Source organism: Mytilus edulis, chromosome 14, assembly GCF_963676685.1.
Source record: "Mytilus edulis chromosome 14, xbMytEdul2.2, whole genome shotgun sequence".
Lineage (NCBI taxonomy): Eukaryota > Metazoa > Mollusca > Bivalvia > Mytilida > Mytilidae > Mytilus > Mytilus edulis.
In genome coordinates this window covers 5751382-5777592 of record NC_092357.1, presented here as the reverse complement: position 1 = coordinate 5777592, position 26211 = coordinate 5751382, and the positions used below count along the sequence as shown (strand labels likewise).

General features: G+C 31.3%; 1 protein-coding gene across 3 annotated transcripts; it reads left to right on the top strand.

Moving 5' to 3' along the window:
* Nucleotides 1-13858: 13858 nt before the first annotated feature.
* Nucleotides 13859-25003, top strand: LOC139503900 (histamine H4 receptor-like). Of its 3 annotated transcripts, none has more exons than XM_071293908.1 (2): nucleotides 13859-13935; nucleotides 23799-25003. In XM_071293908.1, exon 2 carries the CDS (start codon nucleotides 23831-23833, stop codon nucleotides 24923-24925), a length of 1095 nt encoding a protein of 364 aa, XP_071150009.1. In that variant the 5' UTR covers nucleotides 13859-13935; nucleotides 23799-23830; the 3' UTR covers nucleotides 24926-25003. The 3 variants fall into 3 exon arrangements, with proteins under 3 accessions (XP_071150009.1, XP_071150010.1, XP_071150008.1); XM_071293909.1 differs by lacking the exon at nucleotides 13859-13935 and adding an exon at nucleotides 16175-16313; XM_071293907.1 differs by lacking the exon at nucleotides 13859-13935 and adding an exon at nucleotides 21632-21856.
* The last annotated feature ends 1208 nt before the right edge of the window (nucleotides 25004-26211 follow it).

Here is a 26211-nt window from a genome sequence, read left to right as displayed (position 1 = left end):
TGTTAAAAGTTGTTAAAATACTATATGTCTTCTATGTACCAATATTATGTACGGGTATAACAATCTTTAGACAGATTAACGACTTAGTAGTAAAATCAATATGTACAAATTGCTACAAAACTATTGAAAGTTATAGTAATGACTCTCGTATAGAACAATCTTGTATAGAACAAACTTTTAGAAATCAGCTGTTCAATATTATCAAAACAAGTAGACTATTTGGGTTTTTACCTATGCTATTTTTAGTAACACAACACGCAGTGTCAATCAACGATAAGCCATACACGAGATTCGTTAGTCTCAGTACAACATTTTCTCAACAACACCTGAAATTCAATAAAACATACGATAATAAAATGTTTATAAAAAATAGTTACTTACCTGCAAAATATAGATATGGTCACATGAACCACTCATGGTTATATAATCCAAAACAATTGATTGAAAAACCGCACACATATTTATACAATCCAACACTTGATAAACTTCAGATTCAATTTGTTGAGCTAAAGATGCAAAGCAGTGTAGAAGTGTATAATACACAAATCACTTATATCCCGGTTGAAATTTTGTCTTATAAAATTGGCAGACTTGTAAATACAATTACATCATCATGCACACACAAAGCGGAAGAATCTTTTTGTTTCGAACTTTCACAAAGATATTCCATTACACAACTTAATCGAATACATAATGCGTTGATAAATAAAATATCGAATAGATTGTATACAAAATCGAAAGCACATAGTTCACACAGGGAATGTATAAAATTTATGTATGTCTTTTTTCTGAACTTAGCCAATTATCTTTATTGGTATGTATCAACATGTATTAAAGGGCACACGATAGACCCGTGGTTTAGTAGCGTATCAATAATTATGTGGAGGTCACACCAGGGTATAACTACTGGTAAATATTATATGTTTTTATTTTATAGAAAATTGTGCTATAAATATGACTTTATTAAAATGATGTATATTTATGTCAATCTTATAGTAAATATGAGCAGTACTATGCATGCTATAGTTAATATATCAAAGCTAATAAGATCATTAATTTGTAACTTTAATAATGGCTTTAGCACATACAATTAACTTATGTAATCTCAATGTTAACGGCATCGGTTCTAGAGGGAAAAGGAATAGAGTAATAGAATGGATAAAAGCACAGAAAAGTCAAATTACATTTTTACAAGAAACACATTTTGACGAAAATATTGAAAGAGAAATTAAAAATAAAACAGAATATGAAACTTTTTGCAGTAACGGTACAACAGCTAGTAGGGGTGTAGCTATTTTAATTAAAAAGTCACTGAGCTTTGAATTTATAAATAAATTTAGTGATAGTGAAGGGAGATTTATACTTATTAATGTGCAATTAAATAATACTATTTTCACATTTTCCAGCATATATGCACCGAACTGTAAAACTTCAAGAAATTCTTTTTTTTAAAAAGTAAGCGATAATTTGAAAGAATACAGTCTTGGTATACATATACTAGGGGGAGATTTTAATGATGCACTTAAACCAATCGATAGAAAGTCTTTATGTACTGGTAAATTTATTCAACCTGTTAACGGATTAAAGCAATTAATAAAAACTAACAAATTAACGGATGTTTGGAGAAATTTAAACACAAATAAACAGCAATTTACATGGAGAAGAAAGGATAAATCACAAGCTAGTAGACTAGACATGATTTTTATTGGGTCAGAATTTTTACCTCTTATAGAATGGTGTAAAATTAAACCGGCTGTTAAACAGTCTACTGATCACCAAAGTGTATTTTTAAAATTTAAGCCAGGGTTATCAGAAAGGGGAAATGGGTATTGGAAAATAAATAACTCAGTATAACAAAATAAAGATTATCAAGAATGTATAAAATGTTTAATTGATAAATATACATTTAAAAAAGACTCAATAGATTGTAGGCTTTTATGGGATGGATTTAAAATCGAGGTAAGGGAAGTAACTACAACTTACTGTAGAAATAAAGCGAAGTTAACAAGAGAGCGAAGGCGTAGTTTAGAACAAGATCTGGAACAAAAGATGGAACTTATAGATGAGAGAAATAATGATGAAAATCAAAATTTGGAAAAAGAAATTAAAGATATAGAAAAAGAATTAAGTAACATTTATGACGAAAAGGCAAGAGGGGCACAAATTAGATCTAGAGAAAAATGGGTTGAGTTTGGGGAAAAGAACAATTCCTACTTCCTCGGTCTAGAAAAGAAGAGGCAAGTGAAAAAATCAATAAGCAAACTAAAAGGAGATGATGGGGAATTAATTACTAATCAAGAAAATTTACTCCATAAAATAAAAAATTTCTATGAAAACTTGTATAATGTAAAATCTGCAAATAAAAATTTAACTGAAAAATATATCAATGACACAAAATTAGAAAATCAAGTAGACGAAAAGGATAAACTGATATGCGATGGAAAAGTTACAGTAGAGGAATGCACGCAAGGCATTTATAAAATGAAACTAAATAAATCACCAGGGCTTGATGGTCTAACGGTTGAATTTTATAGACAATTTTGGGATAAACTTAAATTTTTAGTTGTGGATGTTCTAAATACTGGCTACGATAAACAAAGTTTATCATACTCACAACGTACCAGTATATTAACTTTAATATTTAAAAAAGGAGATCCTTTACTTTTGGAAAACTACCGTCCAATTTCACTTCTAAATGTAGATTTTAAACTTTTGTCATATGTTCTAGCTCAAAGATTAAAAAAGGTACTGCCAAAAATTATAAATGAAGACCAAACCGGTTATGTTAAAAACAGATTTATTGGGTTTAATTTGAGACAAATTCAAGATGTAATAGACTACGCAGACACATATAATATTAAGGGGGCATTAGTTTTTGTAGATTTTACAAAAGCGTTCGATTCATTGGAATGGGATTTTATGTTTGGAACATTGAAACATTTTGGTTTTAACGATTCATTTATTAACTGGGTTAAAGCAATGTACACAGATATACAAACATGTGTTATGAACAATGGGTGGGTATCAGAAACTTTCAAAAATTCACGTGGAATAAGACAAGGCTGTCCTTTATCGGCTCTTTTATTTGTTTTGGCTGTTGAAATTATGGCCCAGAGATTAAGAAATAATAAAAATGTAAAAGGAATTAATATAAAATTAGATGGGAAAAGTCATAGTATCAAGATTTCACAATTAGCAGACGACACAACACTATTTTGCAAGGATAAAAACGATGTGGTAGCTGCAATGAACGAAATAGAAATTTTTGGTTCCTTTTCAGGTTTACTACTAAATAGAAATAAAACGGAGGGATTATGGATTGGAAAATTGAAATCTTGTAAAGATAAAATTGTCGGGATTAAGTGGGGAGATAAACCTATTAAAGCTTTAGGGGTGTTTTTCGGACATGACAAAGAAGAATGCAAAAAGTTAAACTGGAATGGTAAAATAGAAAAGATGAATAAATTATTTATGATATGGAAAAAACGAAATCTTTCTATTTTAGGAAAAATCCTAATTATAAAGACTTTAATATTGCCTTTGTTTACTTTCTTGGGAAGCGTATGTCTAACCCCAGAAAATTATATAAAAGAAATAGAAAACAGTAGCTATAAATATATTTGGGATGGGAAACCAGACAAGATTAAAAGAAACATGATGATTGGTCCATATGAGAAGGGGGGTCTTAAAATGGTAGACTTTAAAAGTTATTTTGTGGCTTTAAAAGCATCATGGGTAAATAGATTGGTAAATGGTAAACTTGAGACTTGGAAGCTTATACCATTTAAATACTTAAATGTCTCAAACAATATTTTGTCAATATTTAATATGAATTTTAGTGATATCAAATCTTTAAGATATCTTAAAGATATTCCTGTGTTTTATAAAGAAGTAATAAAGTCTTGGAATTTGACTGGCGGGGGGCAAACAAAACAACCAGACACATTTTTTGATATTAGAAAGCAAGTAATATGGGGAAATAAATATATAAAATTTGATAATAAACCAATCATATTTGAGAACTGGATTAAGAGTGATTTAATTTACATAAATGATATCTTAGATGATAAAATGTCATTATCAGAAATCTACATTCTAAACAAATTAAAGTTAAAAATAAACTGGATCGCCGAGTTTCAAAAATTAAAAAAATCTATACCAGTAGAATGGATTCAAATTGTTCAAAAAGAGAGTTCTGTCAAAACTACAATTAATATTCAGAGAAATAAAATCGTATGGAAAAATAATTTTATTGAGACTACATTATTAACAAATAAAATGTTATACAACTCTTTGGTAAATACAAAACTAGAGTCGTCAATAGGGATAAACAGATGGCTTAGAATCCTATCAATACAAGAAACTCTTAATATGAATTCATTGTACAAATTTATTTTTGAATATATGACTGAAAATAAATTAAAAATATTTAGATGGAAATTATTACATTATATTGTTCCAACTAAAAAACTGTTATTGCAGTGGAAAGTAACTAAGACAGATAAATGTAATTTTTGTAAGCAAGAAGAAGATTATGCTCACTATTTTTTGAAGTGTAGATATTTGAATAAATTTTGGCAAAAAATCTATGAACTCTTTAGAAGAAGTAAAATAGATTTTGATATTAAATTGCAACATCTGGGATTTGGATATAAAATCACAGATAGTAATTATTATTTTCTGAATTATATACTAACAGTATTAAGTTTTTCTATATATAAGTCATACTATGTATCCGAGCAGAGAACAAAAACTGTTGATGTCTTTAGCATTTTTGAAAATGAATTTAATAAAAGAATAGATGCATATAAATCAAGATGTCCAATATTATTGTCAATTAGAAAGAATTTTTAGCATTGATAAATCTCTGCATAAGACAACTATACAACTTTATATTATTTTTTATAACTTAATAAGTTTGATCAGCTGTTTATTTCCCTGGATAATCAGTGGAGTGTAACAGGGTAAATCAAGAGAAGCTTGGACTCTTGGTGAAACTTGTAACAAGCAAGATTAGATGAATAAATATTATTATGTTGAAAAAAAAAAAAAAAAAAAATATTATCAATCTTTTGCGTAATTCGTTGTGTTCCACTCATCGAAGCAACATATATGAAATGTTTTACTAACTATAATGTTTTTTTTTCTACTTTAAAAAATAAATTAAATGTAGTCTTTGCTTTATAAAATCAAAACCAGTGTTTATTTTGGAGAAGTGACTCAACACAACTTTAAAGCGATATTTATCAGCATATACCTGCCAATATAACTGCAATTCTAGGAGTAAGCATTCACAAAATGCTTTCAATACTGAAAAGCTACAAAGCTAACCCGATTTTTTCTTAACAAACGTGCGTGACTAGTCATGCGTTAAAATAAAGAATCGACAGTATGCATGAATATTGTGGATGTCAAACAAAGCATATTCAAATATACATATTATGTATAAACTATGTGGAATTGTATAATACAAATAGAATGAAATTCAAAACAGTGTGGCTGTGGCCATTGATTGACACATTAAATTCATCCATTGACTGGGACAATTTAGGTGAACGTTTGTATGTAACGACCACTGCTCACTATATACTATTTAAAGACACTTAAACTATTGGGTCACCAAAGGTTCTCAACACCTTAAAAAAGTAATTCGAAAAAATTAATCAGAAATAACACGATGTTTTGATTTATATCAATTATATAAATCAAAACATAAAGGTTATTCCTGATTAATTTTTCGAATTATTTTATAATTAAAGGCGTTAAGAAACCTTTGGTGACCCCACAGTTTAAATGTCTATCGTAGGTTCGTCGTGAACAGTGGTTGTTACAGACAAACGTTCACGTAAATTGTCCCAGTCAATGGATGAATTTAATGTGTCAATCAATGGCCACAGCCACACTGTTTTGAATTTCATTCTATAACAGTCAAATACTTTAAACAGATAAATAAAACATGTCAGTTCGATATTCCTCATTTAGTTATCGGAAACGATGTCGTTTTATAATGGACTTTCAATATTGAACGTTTTGAGGCCATTAAAACTATTGTCTGTATTAAATACGAAAAGAAAAATGAAGACAAAACAAAATACAATACGGATATTGTCAAAGTGAAGTATGAATAATTATAAATTCAATTCTAAGTGCCCTTTTGTTAAGGTTTAATTGCAAACATTTTAAACAGGATTTCCTCATCTTCATTACACACTAGCGGAATATTTGAAATGTATATGAAATAAAAAAAAAATAGATGGATATATATTACTAACATAAAACATTGTTTGCATCACATTTTTTTTTATCCTATTCAAAATCATACTTTACGAACTGTTTAACAAAGGTGTGTTATTTTTATGTCGATAGTAGAGGAACATTTTGTTTTCTGGCCTGTGTGTCTATTCCTTCGTTTGTTCGTTCGTCTGTCTGTTTGCCCGTCTGTCTCGCTTGAAGTTAAAGTTTTTGGTCAAGGTAGTTTTTGATGAAGTTGAAGTCCAATCAAATTGAAACTTAGTATACATGTTACCTATGATATGATCTTTCTAATTTTAATGCCTAATAAGAGTTTTGACCCCAATTTCACGGTCCACTCAACATAGAAAATGATAGTTCGAGTGGGGCATTCGTGTACTATAGACACATTCTTGTTCTATATATAGTGATAATGAAAAGAAAAGTTGTCCGAAAGTCACGCAATGGCTTTGGTATTTTGAGTTTTGGATTCAAACATTAAACTCATACATTTTGATAAAATATATCACATACAATGAATTGAGTCAATCTATTTTCCGATCAGGTTTGATAAAGGGGCTTATTGTTTAATATTTTTAATCGTTCATTATTCAATTTTCCATTAACAAAATCATTTTAGAAAAAAAGCAAGTATAAAATCCTCTTTTCCTATAATAGATAAAGCATATTTCTATATATTCAAGAATCAATAATATCAACCTGATTTCAGATTAAAAACGCTTTTCAGAATTGAATGTCTTTCCTCTTTGCCCTTAAATAGAGTCTAATTAAAATCAAAACAACAACAACCCTTTACTTAGTATTTCATTTGTGATTTGCAGGTGTGAATAAAGCAACTAAAACTCATAATTGCACTGTTATTTGATTCCCATTTGACTGATATTAGATTAATAACAGATTGTTCTCTTATGAACGATCTAATAATCAAGTTATCAGAATCATATTGTAGACATACTCATGGAGGCCTGAAAGAAAACCCGCAATACAACTGCACTAAATAACAAATATATCCAAATCACTATATATTTTTTTATTTAACGAATAATGAACTATAAGGATTAAAAAATTGAAAACAACACGTTTATTATTTCTTGCGACCGAACCGCTTTTCTGGATTTACCTTCATCAGGAACGGTCAAAGCCAAACATTTGAAATTTGAAAAAAAAAAAAAAAATTGAAAAAAAAAAAAAAAAAGAAATCAGAAGATGTATAAGTACCGAAACCGTTGAAGAGCTATATGTACAAAATACCTAATTTGAATAGCAAAATTCTTCTTAGGTTAACTCGACCATATAAAAATTGTGTCGTATTATTGCTTATGAATAATGAAAAATACTGGATTAATTCAAGGAAACATGTGCTTAATAATAAAATTGAAGATACTTAACTTGCCATTTGTGAAAACCCGAGAAGATAAATCATGGGGCTAGTGAATTAAGATAACCTTCCAATCAATTCGAGATGATGACCATGGATTAAGGCGTAAGACCTTTGCAATGTCGATTGCAGTGTTTTCCTATTGAATCAGTTTATGTGTAAAGATATATTGCAGTCATTTAGTGTTTGTTACCCCGATTTTGTTTTTTGTCCATGGATTTATGAGTTTTGAACAGCGGTATACTACTGTTGCCTTTATTTAGTGTAATATTTAAGAACATAGTATAATTTTGCTTATTGATTAAGGTCGTACAGTCTTTACGTGTAATACCACTATTGATTTCCCCTATTAGTCTTTGATAAATTTGCATTTTCAAACTATTGTGCAGAATTTATCTTTGTTTTTAATGACGAAATATTTGGCATTATTAAATTTTTACCCTGTCAAGTACTATACAGACAATTTTACATTACAATTCATTGCATATAGGAAAATAACCGTCACTGAAAGTTAACCAATTAATTTTTCACCTTTTTTTACCTGTGCGCAGGCTTTAGTAATCATGTAACTTCAAGTTTTCAAAATATTCTATAGAAACCCCAAATAAAAAAAATATGGTGCTTTGACATACACAAAATATATGTTTATAACCCAGAAATGTTTTCTTTCACTAAACAATTCAAAATTTGGTGACTATGTGGAACGCATCTATCCAATCGAACTAGAGATAAAGGATACTACAGATACAGTTAAGTCGGCTTCATATCTTGACTTACATCTAGAAATTGACAATAAGGGTCGGTTGAAAACAAAACTTTACGACAAAAGAGATGATTTCAGCTTTCCAATTGTGAACTTTCCATTTCTAAGTAGCAACATTCCAGCAGCACCTGCATACGGGGTATATATCTCCCAATTGATACGATATTCCCGTGCTTGCATTTCCTATCATGATTTTCTTGATAGAGGTTTGCTGCTCACAAGGAAGCTATTAAACCAAGAGTTCGAAATGGTGAAGTTGAAATCATCCCTTCATAAATTTTACGGACGCCATCACGAGTTGGTTGACCGTTATGGAATAACCGTTTCACAAATGATATCGGATATGTTCCTTACGTCGTAACTACAATCCCCTTCCCTTTCATGAATATGACCTACCGAATTAGACTATTTACCGGATTTGTAATCACTTAAGCAACACGACGGGTGCCACATGTGGAGCAGGATCTGCTTACCCTTCCGGAGCACCTGAGATCACCCCTAGTTTTTGGTGGGGTTCGTGTTGTTTATTCTTTAGTTTTCTATGTTGTGTCGTGTGTACTATTGTTTTTCTGTTTGTCTTTTTTATTTTTAGCCATGGCGTTGTCAGTTTGTTTTAGATTTATGAGTTTGACTGTCCCTTTGGTATCTTTCGTCCCTCTTCTTTTACTGCAATGAAATGTAAAATTGATTAGCTAAAACTGTCAAATTCAAGGGAATATTTTTTATCGACCTAATATCGTATACAACCGGATGTGACAAACTATGATCTGGTGGTTATACACCTTCACATCATCGTCCTTTTTTGATGAAGAAGAAATGTCGTATTGACAATCATATCAGACTTCTTTTTTCTTAATTTTTGTTGGAAAGCTATATAAATGGAAGGATATGGTTTATATTTAAGTGAAGTCTTACATGTAGCCACTTTTTCGAATTAATTACAACGATTATATTTCAGTTCATCCATGGATTCTGTACAAATTAGAATGTGTTTAATTTTACTTATAAAGTAAAGCTTTTTATGTATTTCATCGAAATGGTATGCGTTTTGATTATAGTTGAAGTCCATACGGTATGGTGTAAGCGTTTATATGTTTTAGTCTTACCACATTGGTATTCATAAAACGTCTCGTAATTTCTTATTGTTTATTTCTTTCTGCGATGATCGTTACAATCAAATTAATGACTATTACACAATTCTGTCATGTCTATGAGATAACGTGACGAGTCCTTTTTAATGTCTTCAATTGCCTTTTAATGGATGATTTTTATTATGTCATCGGACGAAAACATTATTCTACACATGCTATCCTCAGTTCATCGTAGAATTCTGATCAGAACATGATAATCTTGGCTGTAACAATATTGAGCACGCGATACAGTTATGGATGATTTTATCATGTCATCGGACGAAAGCATTATTCTTCACATGCTTGTTATGCCTAGTTTATCGTAGAATTCTTATCAGAACATGATTACCTTGGCTGTAACTATATTGATCACGCCGAACTGTAATGCCAGTTATTGTATACTTAGAATAAATACATCAGATGTGTAGCTAGGGAAAAAAAGATATGCATTCTCGCCATTTCCTAGGACATAAATTGACCTCAAAGAAATTGCATTTTCAACAGAAACGTGTTAAACTTTTGAATATAATTAAATTTAAAAAATATGAATTAAAGAAAAAAAATGCTAATGTGTACACTTTAACTGTTACATAATAAGTCTCAAACTACTATACATTAGAAAATACAAATTTCTAAGCCAACTACGTGCAACTTAAAGGGTAACTTTTATTGAGGAAATACAAATAAATAGAATCACATTTCTCTATGTTTTATTTCAAGTGAACAAGCATGCATTCTTTATTTCAGCTTTAAATTCTCAAAGCGTTTCTGAAAATCAAGGACCATTTCCTTTCCTTTCATTTCTTCTACGGAAGATGTATAAACACGTGTCTGCTGTAATTTGTTTTTTTCACTGTATCTGTTCAATAGACCAAGTCCATTGTGTTCTGACAACCCGAAAACTCAGACATCTTAAGGTGGTACCCAACACTTTTACTATAATAAACTTGGCTCGTTTATTTTTGATAAAATTGTGACAAAGTATTTACTTTGACCCTTAAACAAAAATATAGAAATTTCAAAAATTTTGAACTTACCGTTTTGTCAGAAAAAAACCACTGGTTTTATAGTAGTTTGACAAACATGATCATTGAGAAGCGTAATATTCCCTTTACAACACAACGTAATTAAAACGTTAAGCTGATTTTACAGAGTTATCTCCCTGTAGTGTTATGTACCATCTTAATGACTTGCATCTGCAACATAATCATGATGCAGATTCTGTAAATAAAAAGCGCCTATACAGATACATTGTATGTGCAATACGGTCAACGGCAATCGTCATGTACCAGCTAACAGTTGCAAAGGCTTAATCACACCTTTAATTTATATGAAGTCACGTCATCGATATCAGTAACAGTTGCAAAGGCTTTATCAATACCCTTATCTATATAACGTCATGTCACATAAAAACATCTACTTGAGATATATAACAAAATGAATATGATTTGTCTTTAAAAATCACACATCGTATCAACCCTTAACCAATATGATCCTTAGAAATCTCTTGCAATTATATTGATGTATCGAGTTGATACAGATGTGATATTGAAAAACCACATGATATTCTCCATATAATAGATTGACCAATTGCAGTATTGATTTTAGTTTTATATCAATTCTTTTTAATCAAGAAAATATGAGCATGATACACAAGACTAGAAAGATAAGGAATGTGTTAATTAATAAATTTTGAGATGAATTGAATGTTTGAACATTAAAATGCAAATGATCTTGTTACCAATAAATTAGAAAAACCAACAAACAGAATAACACTGGTGTTATTTTGATGGACACAATGTACTATAATAATGTTCTGTGTATTTTTGCTTTAAGTTTTAAACCTCTTATGGCTTTGTATCCTTTTATTTGTTTTGATTCCATTTAAGTGTATTCCTGGTATTCATATAACGTCAACTACTCAACCGACATATTTAAGGTGGTATGGGAGTCTAAAATAAAAATTTGTTCATAGTTTGCCAAAACGTTGTATCTATTGATACATGTTGAAAAATGTAATAAAAATGATAGGTCACCGCGCATTTTCTCATGCTACAAGACGGGACAAAATGACACATTTTGTATGGATGATACAGGAAAAAACACCATTTTGTGATTAGAAACTAAACAAAATGATAGAATTGTTAAATACTTCAGGAAAATATAGCTTTCGGACACTGCTTTGAGAATATCAAAAGAAAAGATAGGGTCACCGTACGTTTTTTCCGGCTAAAATACAAAATAGGAAAATTCCATACAGAATCCTTCAGAAAATGCACTTTTTTTTTAGAGTTACCTCCCCTTAAAATGCCAATTTAAAAAAATAAAAACAACCAAAAATAATTATTATTTGCAAAAATATCAATATTTAGAAGTTATATTCTTATAACATGTATAAATTGGTACTTTTAAATGAAAATGTACATTAAACATCTGCATTCCTGCATCAAATTTTGCTAACTTGATGGAAAATCTGGACCTTTGATTCTCTGTTTTTTACAATACAAGATGGAGGAAGACACCCATACCACCTTAAGTATCGGTTATTGTAGTTATTTATTTGAAACTTTTCTAACCGTGCGATTAAAACAAGACGTGATATAAAAACAATGTATTGAAACACATTTACGTAATATTGTCCTTCCTCCCTTAAAGATGATCGTAATATAAACCTTTCATAATAACAATTCTCGATATACGCATTTATGTTTTTCCTCTTCTAAGATATATTAGCAGATCGGGTAGTTCTGGTAAATCATTCTGAATAAAGAAACATGGCGGAGCGTAAGATAATACTTTCCTCTCAATTAACAGAATTGTTTTAGTAGTAATACCATTAAACCATAGTACGTCACATCCGGTTGCATACAAAAATAGACCTTTGCAATTTTACATTACAGGTAATAAATCTTACATTTCATTGCAGTAAAACATCAAATATCTTGCATGTTTCAAAGCACTTTCATTTTTTTTTATTTGGGATTCCTATAGAATATTTTTGAATGCTAGGTTACATTGTTACCGGATCGTGTACACATGTTAAAGGGGAAAATTTAATTGGTTAAGGTGTAATACCACCGAATCATGGTACGTCACCTCCGGTTGTATACGAAAATAGGTCGAAAAAAATATTCCCTCGAATTTGACAGTTGTAGGTAATTTATCCTACATTTTAATGCAGTAACACATTTCTGTGTCATACACATATGTCTTGAGTATTTCAAAGCACCATTATTTTTTGATTTGGGATTTCTATAGAATATTTTGTAAACTTGAGGTTACATGGTTACTTAACCTTGAACACAGATTGAATAAGGGGAGACATTTGATTGCTTAACTTCCAGTGATGGTTATTTTCTTATATGCAATGAAATGTTATATTTTTTTCTATAGTACTGGACAGGATAAAACTTTACTCATGTCAAGTATTTCTTTATTTGAAACAAAGAGAAATTCTGCACATTTTTTTGAAAAGTGCAATTTAACAAAGACAAATAGGGAAAAATCAATAGTGGTATTACACCTTAACTTCCAGTGATGGTTGTTGTGTTATACGCAATGAAATGATATGTAAAATTTTCTATAGTACTGGACATTTCTGAAACAAAACAAATTTTAAGAAAACAGGATACATTAAGATATGTAGTTAACAGGAAGTAGTTTATGAATGGGGCAGCAATTACGGAAGTACTGTAAAACAAGTTAATGTACTGATTACGTTTACTAGTTGATAATCAAAATAATCATTTAATTGTATATGGGTGAGTGAGAACGCAATTACACGAATCAAAGGGAAAGTCCCACTTGTGCATAATAGTTTAAATCGGATGAAATTATTTCAATAGAATAACATACTTCAGGTAAATAATCGCGTTTAATCAAAATTCATTTGTAATTTGGGTTTATAACTTAATTGTCCTTTAAATGATAGACTTGATACTGTATATTATTCAGTTCAATTACGGGGAAACCCTTTATCGTACTTAGATGACGTTCATCTGATAACTTGTAAGGCTTTCCTCAATACGATTATTTGTTACTTTGCAGTGGTTTCTGTTGTCATATATTTCATATGTCGGTATATAAGTACAAAACGTGATGTAAGTTAAATGATTGCCTCCCCGAGGAATACTTTACAGTTTTTCAATTAAATATACGAAGGAAAAATCAGATAAGGACATACTAATTCTAGCATGGCAACATCCTTATTCTTTAACATGTATATATAGCCGAAACACTATTATAGCTATAAAATGCAATGCTTGGTTTATCTGTTCAGTCCTGTGTTTGAATTCTAAGGACAATGGTCAATATGAAGTTTTAAATGAGTGTTCCCGGATCTCTAGATTATAGAAAAGAGTGAATAGTGTTTTTGTGTGTAGTAGTATTTTCTCATCACCTTTAAAATACATGTAAGTTATAACTATCTTTACTTTTTGTGTTCAATGGCTATTTACGCAATTGCGTTTACTTCACATCTCAATTTATTAATTATAAATGTGGTTCGGTCTGCTTGTGGATTTTACGCAATTGTATAAATGTACTGTACGAATCTATATACTAACATAATGTAAATTGTATTCAAGAACAAGAAATGTGAAGCATGTGCGTAGAACAAACTTTATTCAGTATACACAATTTTAAAATTCACTATATGATTTCGCAATCATATCAATTTTGCCTTGAACTATGACACTTATCTACTTTTTTTTCAAATGTTGGAAGGGGTTATAGTATAGTTTCAAATTATGAAAATAAATACATAACATTAAATCATTAAAAACCGATAAGAACTAAACGAAATTTATAATCAACGAATTCTAAGATACATGTACGGTGACATGTACATGATTTTTGTATCATGGGAAACATACCACATCTCCTTAGTTTTTGTCATAATTGTGGAATCGGATTTTAAATAAAATTGCAAATTTATAATATACGTCAACCTCTCTCTTCCAGGCAAAGTTGACGTTTCAATTTTATGTGTATGCTCTTTTTTGTTTTAATTTGGCTTTCAAACGTTTTGTTTAAGACTGGCCAAATGTTTGTTGCGGAGTCTATCTGATGAAAAGTATAATTTATGCTAAGCAACGATGATAAAAAAACAACAATGTGTCCCAAGTACATGGATGGCTCATCCGCACTATCATTTTCTATAGATATAGGAAGAATTGTTGTGAGTGCCAGTGAGACAACTCTCCATCCAAATAACAATTTAAAAAAAAAGTAAACCATTATAGGTCAATGTACGGCCTTCAACACGGAGCCTTGGCTCACACAGAACAACAAGCTATAATTAAAGGGCCCCAAAATTATAAGTTTAAAAGCATTCAAACGGGAAAACCAACGGTCTAATCTATATAAAAAAAAGAGAAACGAGAAACACGTTTTAATTACATAAACAAATCTTTCTTCATCTATGTTCAGTTGACCGTGAAAATGGGATAAAATCTCTAATTTGGCTTGCGTTTCATTATTGTGTTACGTTGTGCTTTGAATAGACTTAAGAATCGATAATGCCATTTAGAAGTAAAATTATATCAATGCATTTCAGAATTCACATGAAAAGAATAGAATTACTCTCGTTTCTTTAAAGATTAGAATATACATGAATCAAATGGTTGTTATACATATACTATAAATTACATGGAATTCCCATATCAATGGTTTGTCTCCTTAAATCTCTGTAATTGAGTTTGTATCAATATTTGTAAATCAAATTAACGCATTCGTGTTTTATTACACACAAGAGAAAAGTTTGATGATGTAGTGTTGAGTTGATTTGCAGGGTTTGTAGCACGTTTTCTCGATTACAATGAGTTGAAATCATACACATACTGTTATAATAGTGTCAAAACAGTCGCTGTGTAGAAGACCCATTTGTGGCCTTCTATTGTTTTCTGATATTTGTCTCTTTGACACATTCTACATTTCCCTTCTCAATTTTAAACTCATTATCAAACTCTTAAACAATACAAATTTTAAGAAAACAGCAGGATACATTAAGATATGTAGTTGGCAGGAAGTAGTTATGAATGGGGCAGCCATTACGGAAGTACTGTAAAACATACAACAAGTTTATGTACTAATTACGTTTACTAGTTTATAGTCAATGTGTACATTTAATTGTGTATGGATGAGTGAGAACGCAATTACACGAATCAAAGGGAAAGTCCCGCACGTGCATATTAGTTTTAATCGAATGAAAATATTTTAATAGAATAACATACTCAGGTACAAAATCGCGTTGAATCAAAAATACATTTGGAATTTGAGTTGATAACTTAATTGTCCTTTAAATGATAAAGTTGTTACTGTATATTATTCAGTGTAATTACGGGGAAACCCTTTATCGTACTTAGATGACGTTCATCTGATAACTTGTAAGGCTTTCCTCAATACGATTATTTGTTACTTTGCAGGGGTTTCTGTTGTCGTATTTATTATATTTCGGTATATAAGTACAAAACGTGATGTAAGTTAAATGATTGCCTCCCTGAGGAATACTTTACAGTTTTTCAATTGAATATACCAAGGAAAAATCAGATAAAGACATACTAATTCTAGAATGGCAACATCCTTATACTTTAACATGTATATATAGACGAAGCACTATTATAGCTATAAAATGTAATGATTGGTGTATCTGTTCAGTCCTGTGTTTGGATTCTAAGGACAATGGTCAATATGAAGTTTTAAATGAGTGTTCCCGGATCTCTAGATTATAGAAAAGAGTGAATAGTGTTTTTGTGTGTAGTAGTATTTTTTCCTCACCTTTAAAGTACATGTAAGTTATAACTACCTTTACTTTTTTGTTCAATGGCTATTAACGCAATTGCGTTTACTTCACATCTAAATTTATTAATTATAAATGTGGTTCGGTCTGCTTGTGGATTTTACGCAATTGTATAAATGTACTGTACGAATCTATATACTAACTTAATGTAAATTGTATTCAAGAACAAGAAATGTGAAGCATGTGCTTAGAACAAACTTTATTCAGTATAAACAATTTTAAAATTCACTATATGATTTCGCAATCATATCAATTTTGCCTTGAACTATGACACTTATCTACTTTTTTTTTAAATGTTGGAAGGGGTTATAGTATAGTTTCAAATTATGAAAATAAATGCATAACATTAAATCATTAGAAACCGATAAGAACAAAACGAAATTTATAATCAACGAATTCTAAGATACATGTACGGTGACATGTACATGATTTTTGTATCATGGGAAACATACCACATCTCCTTAGTTTTTGTCATAATTGTGGAATCGGATTTTAAATAAAATTGCAAATTTATAATATACGTCAACCTCTCTCCTCCAGGCAAAGTTGACGTTTCAATTTTAAGCGTATGCTCTTTTTGTTTTAATTTGGGTTTCAAACGTTTTTTAAGACTGGCCAAATGTTTGTTGCGGAGTCTATCTGATGAAAAGAATAATTTATGCTAAGCAACAATGATAAAAAAACAAGAATGTGACCCAAGTACACGGATGCCTCTACCGCACTATCATTTTCTATTTCGAACGGACGCACAGACCAGAAAACATAATGTCTATAAATTGGGCATAACAAGAGTTGAATTTTCGCACGTGGCACGTTCTCTCGATTCCAATTAGGATTGTTTATTCTCCTACCGAAGATCAGTGGTTCTCTCCCGGGCACTACAACCCACAAACATGCATTATAATCATTCATATAAAAAGAATAGAAATACTCTAGTTTCTAAAGATTAAAATATACATGAATGAAATGGTTGTTATACATGAACAATAAATTGCATGGAATTCTCATATGAATGGTGTCTCTCGTTAAATCTCTGTAATTGAGTTTGTGTCAATAATTGGAAACCAAATTAACATTTTCATGTTTTATTACACACACGAGAAAAGTTTGACGATGCAGTTTCATCTAATAAGAAGTACATACCAGTACCGATGTCTATTTGTTATGATGTTAAATTTCATACGATAAGAGAACTATTTGTTGTCTGATATGTTAGGATTCTTTTTTAATTTTTGATTAGTACCAGGATTAGTAATATGTTAACGTCACTGGGTTAAAGTGTGGGAGATTCTTTCAAACGTTTTATTCAGTTTCACAAGTAAGTTAAAAACCGCATTGCAATCAAAATTCACAACCCAGAAATAATCAAGTGATATCTTTGTTAGCAATATCCTTTACTTTTCGTTATATAGATGATAGTATCTCACTAAATAATTCAAAATTTGGTGACTATGCTGAACGCATCTATCCCATCGAATTAAATTCGTTGGCCTCATATCTTGACCCCAGGATCTTGACTTACATCTAGAAATTGACAATGAGGGTCGGTTGAAAACAAAACTTTTAGACAAAAGAACTGATTTCAGCTTCCTAATTGTGAATTTTCCATTTCTCAGTAGCAACATTCCAACAGCGCCTGCATATGGAGTGTATATCTCCCAATTAATACGATATTCGCGTGCTTGTATATCCTATTATGATTTTCTAGATAGAGGGTTGCTGCTCACATGGAAGCTATTAAACCAAAGTCCCAAATGATGAAATTGAAATCATTCCTTCGTAAATTTTACGGACGCCATCATGAGTTGGTTGACCGTTATTGGATAACCGTTTCACAGATGATATCAGAGTTGCTTACAATCTCATTCCCTTTTCATGAATATGACCTACCGAATTAGACTATTTACCGGGTTTGTAAAAATATGAGCAACACGACGGGTGCCACATGAGGAGCTCGATCTAACCCTTTTGGAGCACCTGAGATCACCCAAAGATTTTAGTGGGGTTCGTGTTGATAAGTCTTTAGTTTTCTATGTTGTGTCTTGTGTACTATTATTTGTCTGTTTGTCATTTTCATTTTTAGCCATTACGTTGTCAGTTTGTTTTCGATCTTTGAGATTGACTGTCCCTCTGGTATCTATCGCCCCTCTTTTATCTCATTTTCAACATTTTACGAGGAAATTTCCAACACATAGATAAACATGATAAGGACAGCAGCAGTATACCGGTGTTCAAAAGTTATAAATCGTTTGAAAAAAAAAACGAATCCGGATAACAAACCAAAACCAAGAAAAACACATCAATTAAAAGAGGAAAACAAACTTAAGGAAGAAGAGGATTACCGAAGTGCCACAAAAAAAACCCCACAAAAAACCCCACAAAAAAACCCACAAAAAACCCGCCGAAACCATATAGACGAACTATTTGATAACAACTGCCATATTCCTGACTTAGTACAGAACATTTTAAGGAAAATAGTGTTGAACCTATTTCAAAATTTAACGTAAGACTATATCAGCCAATTATAAAAAAATGTTTCCCACCTTAGTAGAGATTAGATATTATGTATATTTCTGATAACAAAAAATTTGAACCTATGTACCATCATGTAATAAGTGATTGCCTATGTAACAGACGATACCAGTACATTAGCCAATCAACTGCCATTTGAATTAGAAAGTTTCTGTCTAATCACCAATCGTGACAATAGTGACGTTTACTTCCAGGAAGGGCGATAGTATTCCTATCATCAATATTAAAGTGCACGAATGGAATATCGACAAATATGAGTTAAGCAGCTGTCATTAATTTAAATTCTTATTTTTCATCTGATTTATCATCCTCTGCAACATGGTGTCTTTCAGGGAATTAAAAGTTACATCAACAATGTTTTTCTCGTATTGATATAAAATCACGAGGGAATGTAAACACTGAACGATTTTCAAGTTAACAGGATAACACAAATTGCATAAGCAAACATGTAGTAAGTAGACTGTTCAATTCATTGACAAATTTGATATTCTTGGTTAATTGAGAGTTAATATATAGTAATGACATTTTATTATTTATTATTCAAGACTGCATATTCACCCTTTCCCGCGCCGTCGAAACCATTTTTAACGTCATTGATATATGCATCTTGCACAAAAGTTGACTTACATATGGTAATAAATTGATTGATTACTGAAATGGAATTGGAATTTTTTTTCCCCGAGGGTATCAACAGCCAGTAGTCAGCACTTCTGTGTTGACATGAATTATCATTTCTACGATACCTTTACTTTACGTGTTTTATTTGATTTGTATCTATTTTGGTTTGTCACCCGGTTTGTTTTCTCTTAATCGATTTATGACTTTTGAACACCGATATCATACTGTTGCCTTTGACTTTAAATCACTCTCAAAAAATATAGTTTGGTGATATACATATAACAAGCATATAAACTAACCAAAATTATCGTATTTGATTGCAAAAGATGATATTTAATTAGATACTACTAAGAAACAGTACCATAAGCATGGCAAATGTATAGTTTGAGCATAGATATGTTCGAGTACAAATGAGTTATTATATTTGATGTGTTTCCCTCAGTTTGTTTTGGTTTTGTTTTTTTGATAGATTTGGATTTGTTTTTTTTCTTAATCGATTTATGAATTTAGAACAGCGATATACTACTGTCGCCTTTATTTATTAATTTTATGATTTATAATTTGGTGTACATACGCATGTTTTTTTTAGTTCAAATGGTAAAATACTTTAAAAAAATGCAGTATCATTATATTTGACACCGGATGAGCGTGTATGTGACTATTCATAACTCGAAAATCATTTTTTGATACAGTTATGAGTGTTAACAGTTAACGGAAGTGGGCACTATAATTTGTACAAAACTTTAATCCTGGTTAATATTATCAGTTCATTTGGTAGATTTTTTTTTCAGACGAAATTATCATAGATAATAAACTTATGATTGACCATTACTAACGAGCGTTTGTCTACAAAATACCAAGCAGCGACGCTTGAAATTATAACGTTTAAAGGCCAAAAAAGACATTCCATTTTCTGTATATGAAGCAACATTTAAGGTAGCGACATGAAGTACAGAAAAAACAGAAGTCGCTCAGTCTCCACGTAACACGGATTTTCGAATATTAAATCACACGTTCTTTAGTGATTAGATATTGATTTTAATGGCCCTTTTAAACTCTCTGTAATAGTAGGTAAAGCGTGGTGTTAATTAATCATCTAAAGACATCCATGACAGTTTTTTTTCAACTTTTCAATTTTAAACGTCCCATTTCTCAGTAGTATCATATCATCTGCTCCATCGCATGGTGTTATTTAAAACGTTACGCGCATGTATATTCACACCATGACGACTTCAATAATCGGAGAGTACTATCTACACAGCAGAGGCGGATTTAAGGGGGGGCAGGGGCCGGGTCCCCCTTTTTGGGAAAAAATTGTGGTTGCTTATACAGGGAATCACTGAAGCGTGACTAAAGTGGGCCCCTATTAGGCAGTCAGTGGGCCCCCACTTATGAAAATTTCTAGATCCGCCACTGCACAGTAACAGAATACACTTACCCTGTCGAGGCACCAGGTAAAGCTGCTGTTCATGCTCATACATTTCCATCAGTTCTTTGGTTTTTTACCCTGATCTGCCTCCTCTTTATCGATTTACTGTCGCCCTAATTTCGTACTCTGTTGAAGTGTTCTACTATTTTTTATATAGCTAAAATAACGTTCAATGTAGTTTGTTTCAAAGGGGCATTAACTATCAAATGTATGTTCACTAAATGATTCACATCGTCATATTTGAATGTTAAAACATTCTAAAACGGTATATCCAAATTGCAAAAGGTCTAATGTTCAATTAAACAATATGCAATGCATGGACTCAATTTCAATTAATTGCCCTGCACTCAATTAAATGTTTGTACCGTCCCCTCTGTTTCAATTCAACTGTATTGATTTGCGACGCCTACTAGATTTATGATATAATTTTAGTGACAAATAGTTATCACACCATTAAGAAAAAACAGAAATTTTATTCTGTTTTAAATTAACGGAAGGATCCTTTCACAAATAAAACAGGAATTGTTCTATCAAGTTTCAATTACTTTTCAATGACACAGGGAGTATTTATTATATTACGTGATGTCATCTTTATGTTAACATCTCGGTTAACATTTTACTAGACAACTATGTAAACACTTCATTGTAAAATTGTTTGTTAAAACCATTAATCAACATTATCTTACGTTAGATGAAAAACACACCTTTAAAATATAACCGGAACTATCTCATTCATAAAAGTGATTTATAACATGTAAAATTATAAATGTAAGAATTAATAAGTGAAACTTTGAAATGGCTTATCCTTTCATGATATAAAATTGTATTATGTTTCTACTAGATGTTAACTCGAAGTCAGCTTTTTATGTCGAGTTAAAAGTGCCGCTTTAACATATTTATTTGCGAGATGTAAAAACAAAAGCAGTAGTTGGATTTATATGGGTACATTATACAGGTAAGATTTCGAAATTTTTGCTCATTGGTGAAGATCATACGGTGACCTATAGTTGTTCATTTATTTGTCATTTGGTCTTTGGTGAAGAGTTTGTTCATTGGCAATATGACTACACATTGTGTATGTATGCTGTAAACTATCATCCAAACCATAATTAATATGTAACAAAAACGCAAAACTCAAGAGAAAAACCAATAATTACATAATTAATTACAAAGCAGTGGCGGATCCAGAACTTTTCATAAGGAGGGGCCCGCTGACTGACCTAAAAGGGGGGCGCTCCAGTCATGCTTTAGTGATTCTCTATATAATCAACCAAATGTGTCCCACGAAAGGGTGCAGACCCCAGGGCCCCCCTGGATCCGCCTATGCAAAGGCAGCTCCTCGTTTTCAGAAAAGAGGGGCGAAAGATACCAGAGGAACAGTCAAACTCATAAATCGAAAATAAACTGGCAATGCCATGGCTAAAACTGAAATAGACAAACAAACAAATAAAAGAACACAAGAAACAACATAGAACACATATAACAGGAAACTTAATCGTAGATAATATAAAAAAATCCACAAAGGGGAGAGGAGAGTGGTAGAATGTTTTTTGTGGTAATGGGTAGTCCTGAAAATGTAATCCAACTATGTACCATTTGCTTTAGAAAAAGAAAATATTGTTACTTATTCACAACACAATTTTGACTTCAACGCAATATTTAGCTATCTATTGAACCAGGTTTAAACCATCATTTTCTACATGAGGAAATGTCTGTGTCAAGTCAGGAATATAACAGTTGTTTTCCATTCATTTGAAGTGTTTGGGCTTTTAATTATTGTCGTTCAATATTTTTATTATTTTACTTTTATATAGACCTATTGTGTAGGCTACTACTATTAATTTTAGTTTCTTGTGTACAATTTGGAGTTTAGTATGGCGTTCATTATCACTGAACTAGTATATATATTTGTTTAGGGGCCAGCCGAAGGACGCTTCCAGGTGCAGGAATTTCTCGCTGCATTGAAGACCTGTTGGTTACCTTCTGCTGTTGTCTGTTCTATGGTCGGGTTGTTGTCTCTTTGACACATTCCCCATTTCCATTCTCAATTTTACTACTATTAAAAAATATCTAGTGCAATGCATGTCTTAAGCTTATTATGTCGGTTGGATGTCGACTAGTTTAGATATATCACAAGTCTGCTTTTAATATTTGTGCATCTTTACTGCACTTTATCAAATAGTCTATGAACGAGTATAGCAATTACAATTGTTCGTCGTACCATTAAAATTTATTTTTAAAGTGATTTATAGACCCAAAGGGTCGGGTGTTCTAATTATTGTTTTTATATCTCACTGCATTATATGATATTCTGTGAAAAACACAAGTCACTATAATAAATAATTTACTACAGACAATGTTTAGAATTTAAGGGAATGTAAGAATTTAAACAATAACCAGTTTGACTAAACATTGCAGACCTTGGGGATGAAACCATATGTTTTTAAAAGATTTTTTATGTTCACAAGTAAACTTGTGTTAAACGGAATACTAACTAGACTAAAATCAAGAAAATATACCAAAGGGACACTCAACGAAATAATCAAATATGGATATAACAGCTCAATAATTCATGACAGAAAACCAATCTACACAATACAAAGAAAAAAGTATGGTATAAGCAGCAAGACCTCCAAAATTTAGATGAACTCATCTTAGTTTCATCAACTTAAACAAATATCGGTCCAGACTTTGAACTGTTGCTGAATTTAGCTGGTATATCAAAAAATGATTTATTGTGTAGTTGGTCAGTTTAGTTTTGTTCAGGTAAACACTATTTTCAATTTTTGTGTGGTTACATGTACTTTAAATAATTATAACTTCATAATAATAAAACTTGTTATGGTAAATCAAAATTATTTAAAAACAATGGTCAATGATTTTGTTCTATTTTTCAGATGAATTGACCCATGAGCCCACGTGATACAAAATGTTGATAAATATCACAGAAATATTGCCTCAGACCTTAGAAAACACATCAGAAGATGCCAAAGAGGTCAAGGACAACTCGAATCCTTTGTCGTATGCGGGTATTATTATTGTACCAGTGATTCTAATTGCTGTGGTTGGAAATGCATTGACAATTTGTAGCTTTATAAGAGATAAAGGGTTACACAAAACCTGCAATGTGTACATTTTAAATCTAGCGATAGCCGATTTATTAATTGGAGCTGTTACTATGCCAATATATCTAACATATACCTTTGGAAATAACGTTTGGATATTCGGATACCACTTTTGTAAGGTTTTTCTGTTATTCGATATGGCTACAGTAGAGATAACAGCCATTTTGATGGTTTTGATAAGTTACGACCGCCTGTCATTGCTCAGACATTGGTCAACATATTACAAAATGCATTCGCCTCAAAAGGCATATATAAAATGTGGTCTAGCATGGATTTTTGTTTTTGTTTTAAATGGTCCTGCAACAATAGGATGGGATATATGGACCGGTAATTCTACAGATCCAAACGACTGCGAAGCACAATTTTATGATAATGTTGTATACATATCAATTATGACAACTGTACAGTTTGTGATACCCCTTACTGTTCTCATAATTATTCACATTTTGATAGTTTATGAAATAAGAAAACTAATACAAACCCGGGAACAGCTTATCTCGACGCATTCTGGTAGTATAGGATCTTCAGATTCTGTTGTGTGTTTGGAATTAAAACCTGACAGTGTCATGACAAAACTACACAGAAGATCGACTGATATACACAAAGAAAATACTAAAAAAAGGAATGGAACAAAAGCTGCAAAGTCGCTTGCGATATTAACAATAGCATTTATAGTTTTATGGGCCCCTTATGGCATTATTATAGTCTTTCAGTCTATTTGCCCTACATGTATATGCGTTATATTGATTGAATCGTGTACATGGGTATTATGGTTTAAATCTGCACTTAATCCATTCCTTTATGCTTATAATAGCAACCGTTTCAGAGAAAATTTTAAATACTTTCTTTGTTGTCGAAGACGTCCTGGCTACAGAGCTAATTATTCTTTCAACAGTTAAATACCATTTTACATTGTATTTTTATATGGATATTGAATTTATCATATCCAGTCTTGAATAAAATATTTTTGGAAGATATTTGTGTAAATTTATCTTGTCATTTAAAATCTCGGTGGCCGAGTGGTTTAAGTGATCGAACTTCTATGTCACCATCATCATGATCATGTTAACACTGAGGTTGTGAGTTCGAATTCCGAAAGTTGCAGGTGCGCTCGGCTCCAATCTTTAAATAATCGACTATGATTGTCAGTTTTCCAACCGATGGTCAATGCTTATCTCCCTGCTCCAGCGTACAGTGTAATTTATTTAACTATTTTTCTACATATACCAACTAATCTGTATACTCAACTTGACATCACTTCAGTCAAATTTTAACACATAATTTCTTACAAATGGTTGTGTTGTCCTGATCGACTGCTGACAAAATTTAAATAAAAGCTGTTTTTACGTAAAAATCGTGTAATAAAATTTTAAGACCAAAAAACCGAGAAATGCAGATATACGAAAAGTCAGAACACTACATACAATCTAAACGTTTTAACTTTGTCTGTGAAAGAGAGACAAAAGATACCAGAGGGTGATTCAGACTTATAGATCGAAAATAAACTGACAACGCCATGGCTTAAAAAGAAAAGACAAACAGACAGATAATAACTAGTACACAAGACACAACAGAGAAAACTTAAAACTTAGCACCAAAAACTGGGGTTGATCTCAGGTGCTCCGGACAGGTCCTGCTCCACATGTTGCACACATCGTGCTGTTCATTTAAGCTGCAGTTTTAACTGAAACAAAACAGATATTTTGATTCACTAACTCATAGTTATGACCCTAAAAATCAAAACATTTAATTGCAATAACATTGTGAAAATTTGATTAGATCATATGTTTAAAAATATATTCAATTTGTTTCAACAATTGAGCTATAAGAGGAATCTATTTTACTTCATATATATACTAGTTTGCGGGTTATGTTAGATTTATTTTTTTGCATAATTTGGCAACATTTATGCCACTTTCCAGAAAAAAATCAGAGTGCATGGCGCTTCGCATCAGCCTCTTATATCTTTGCTGAAATCGTCTTCACACAACGTATCATGTGAATGATGCCAATACATAGACACTTGCTATTATGTGGATGACACAAGCCGAGAACTGATAGCCTACAGCATTAACACACATGCGTTTAATCAGATGTTCATAATATCAAACCAAACTTACCAATCTACTTTAGCTTGTAAAAGATACATTTTTTTTAAATGAAATCTGATAAATCAATTACAAGA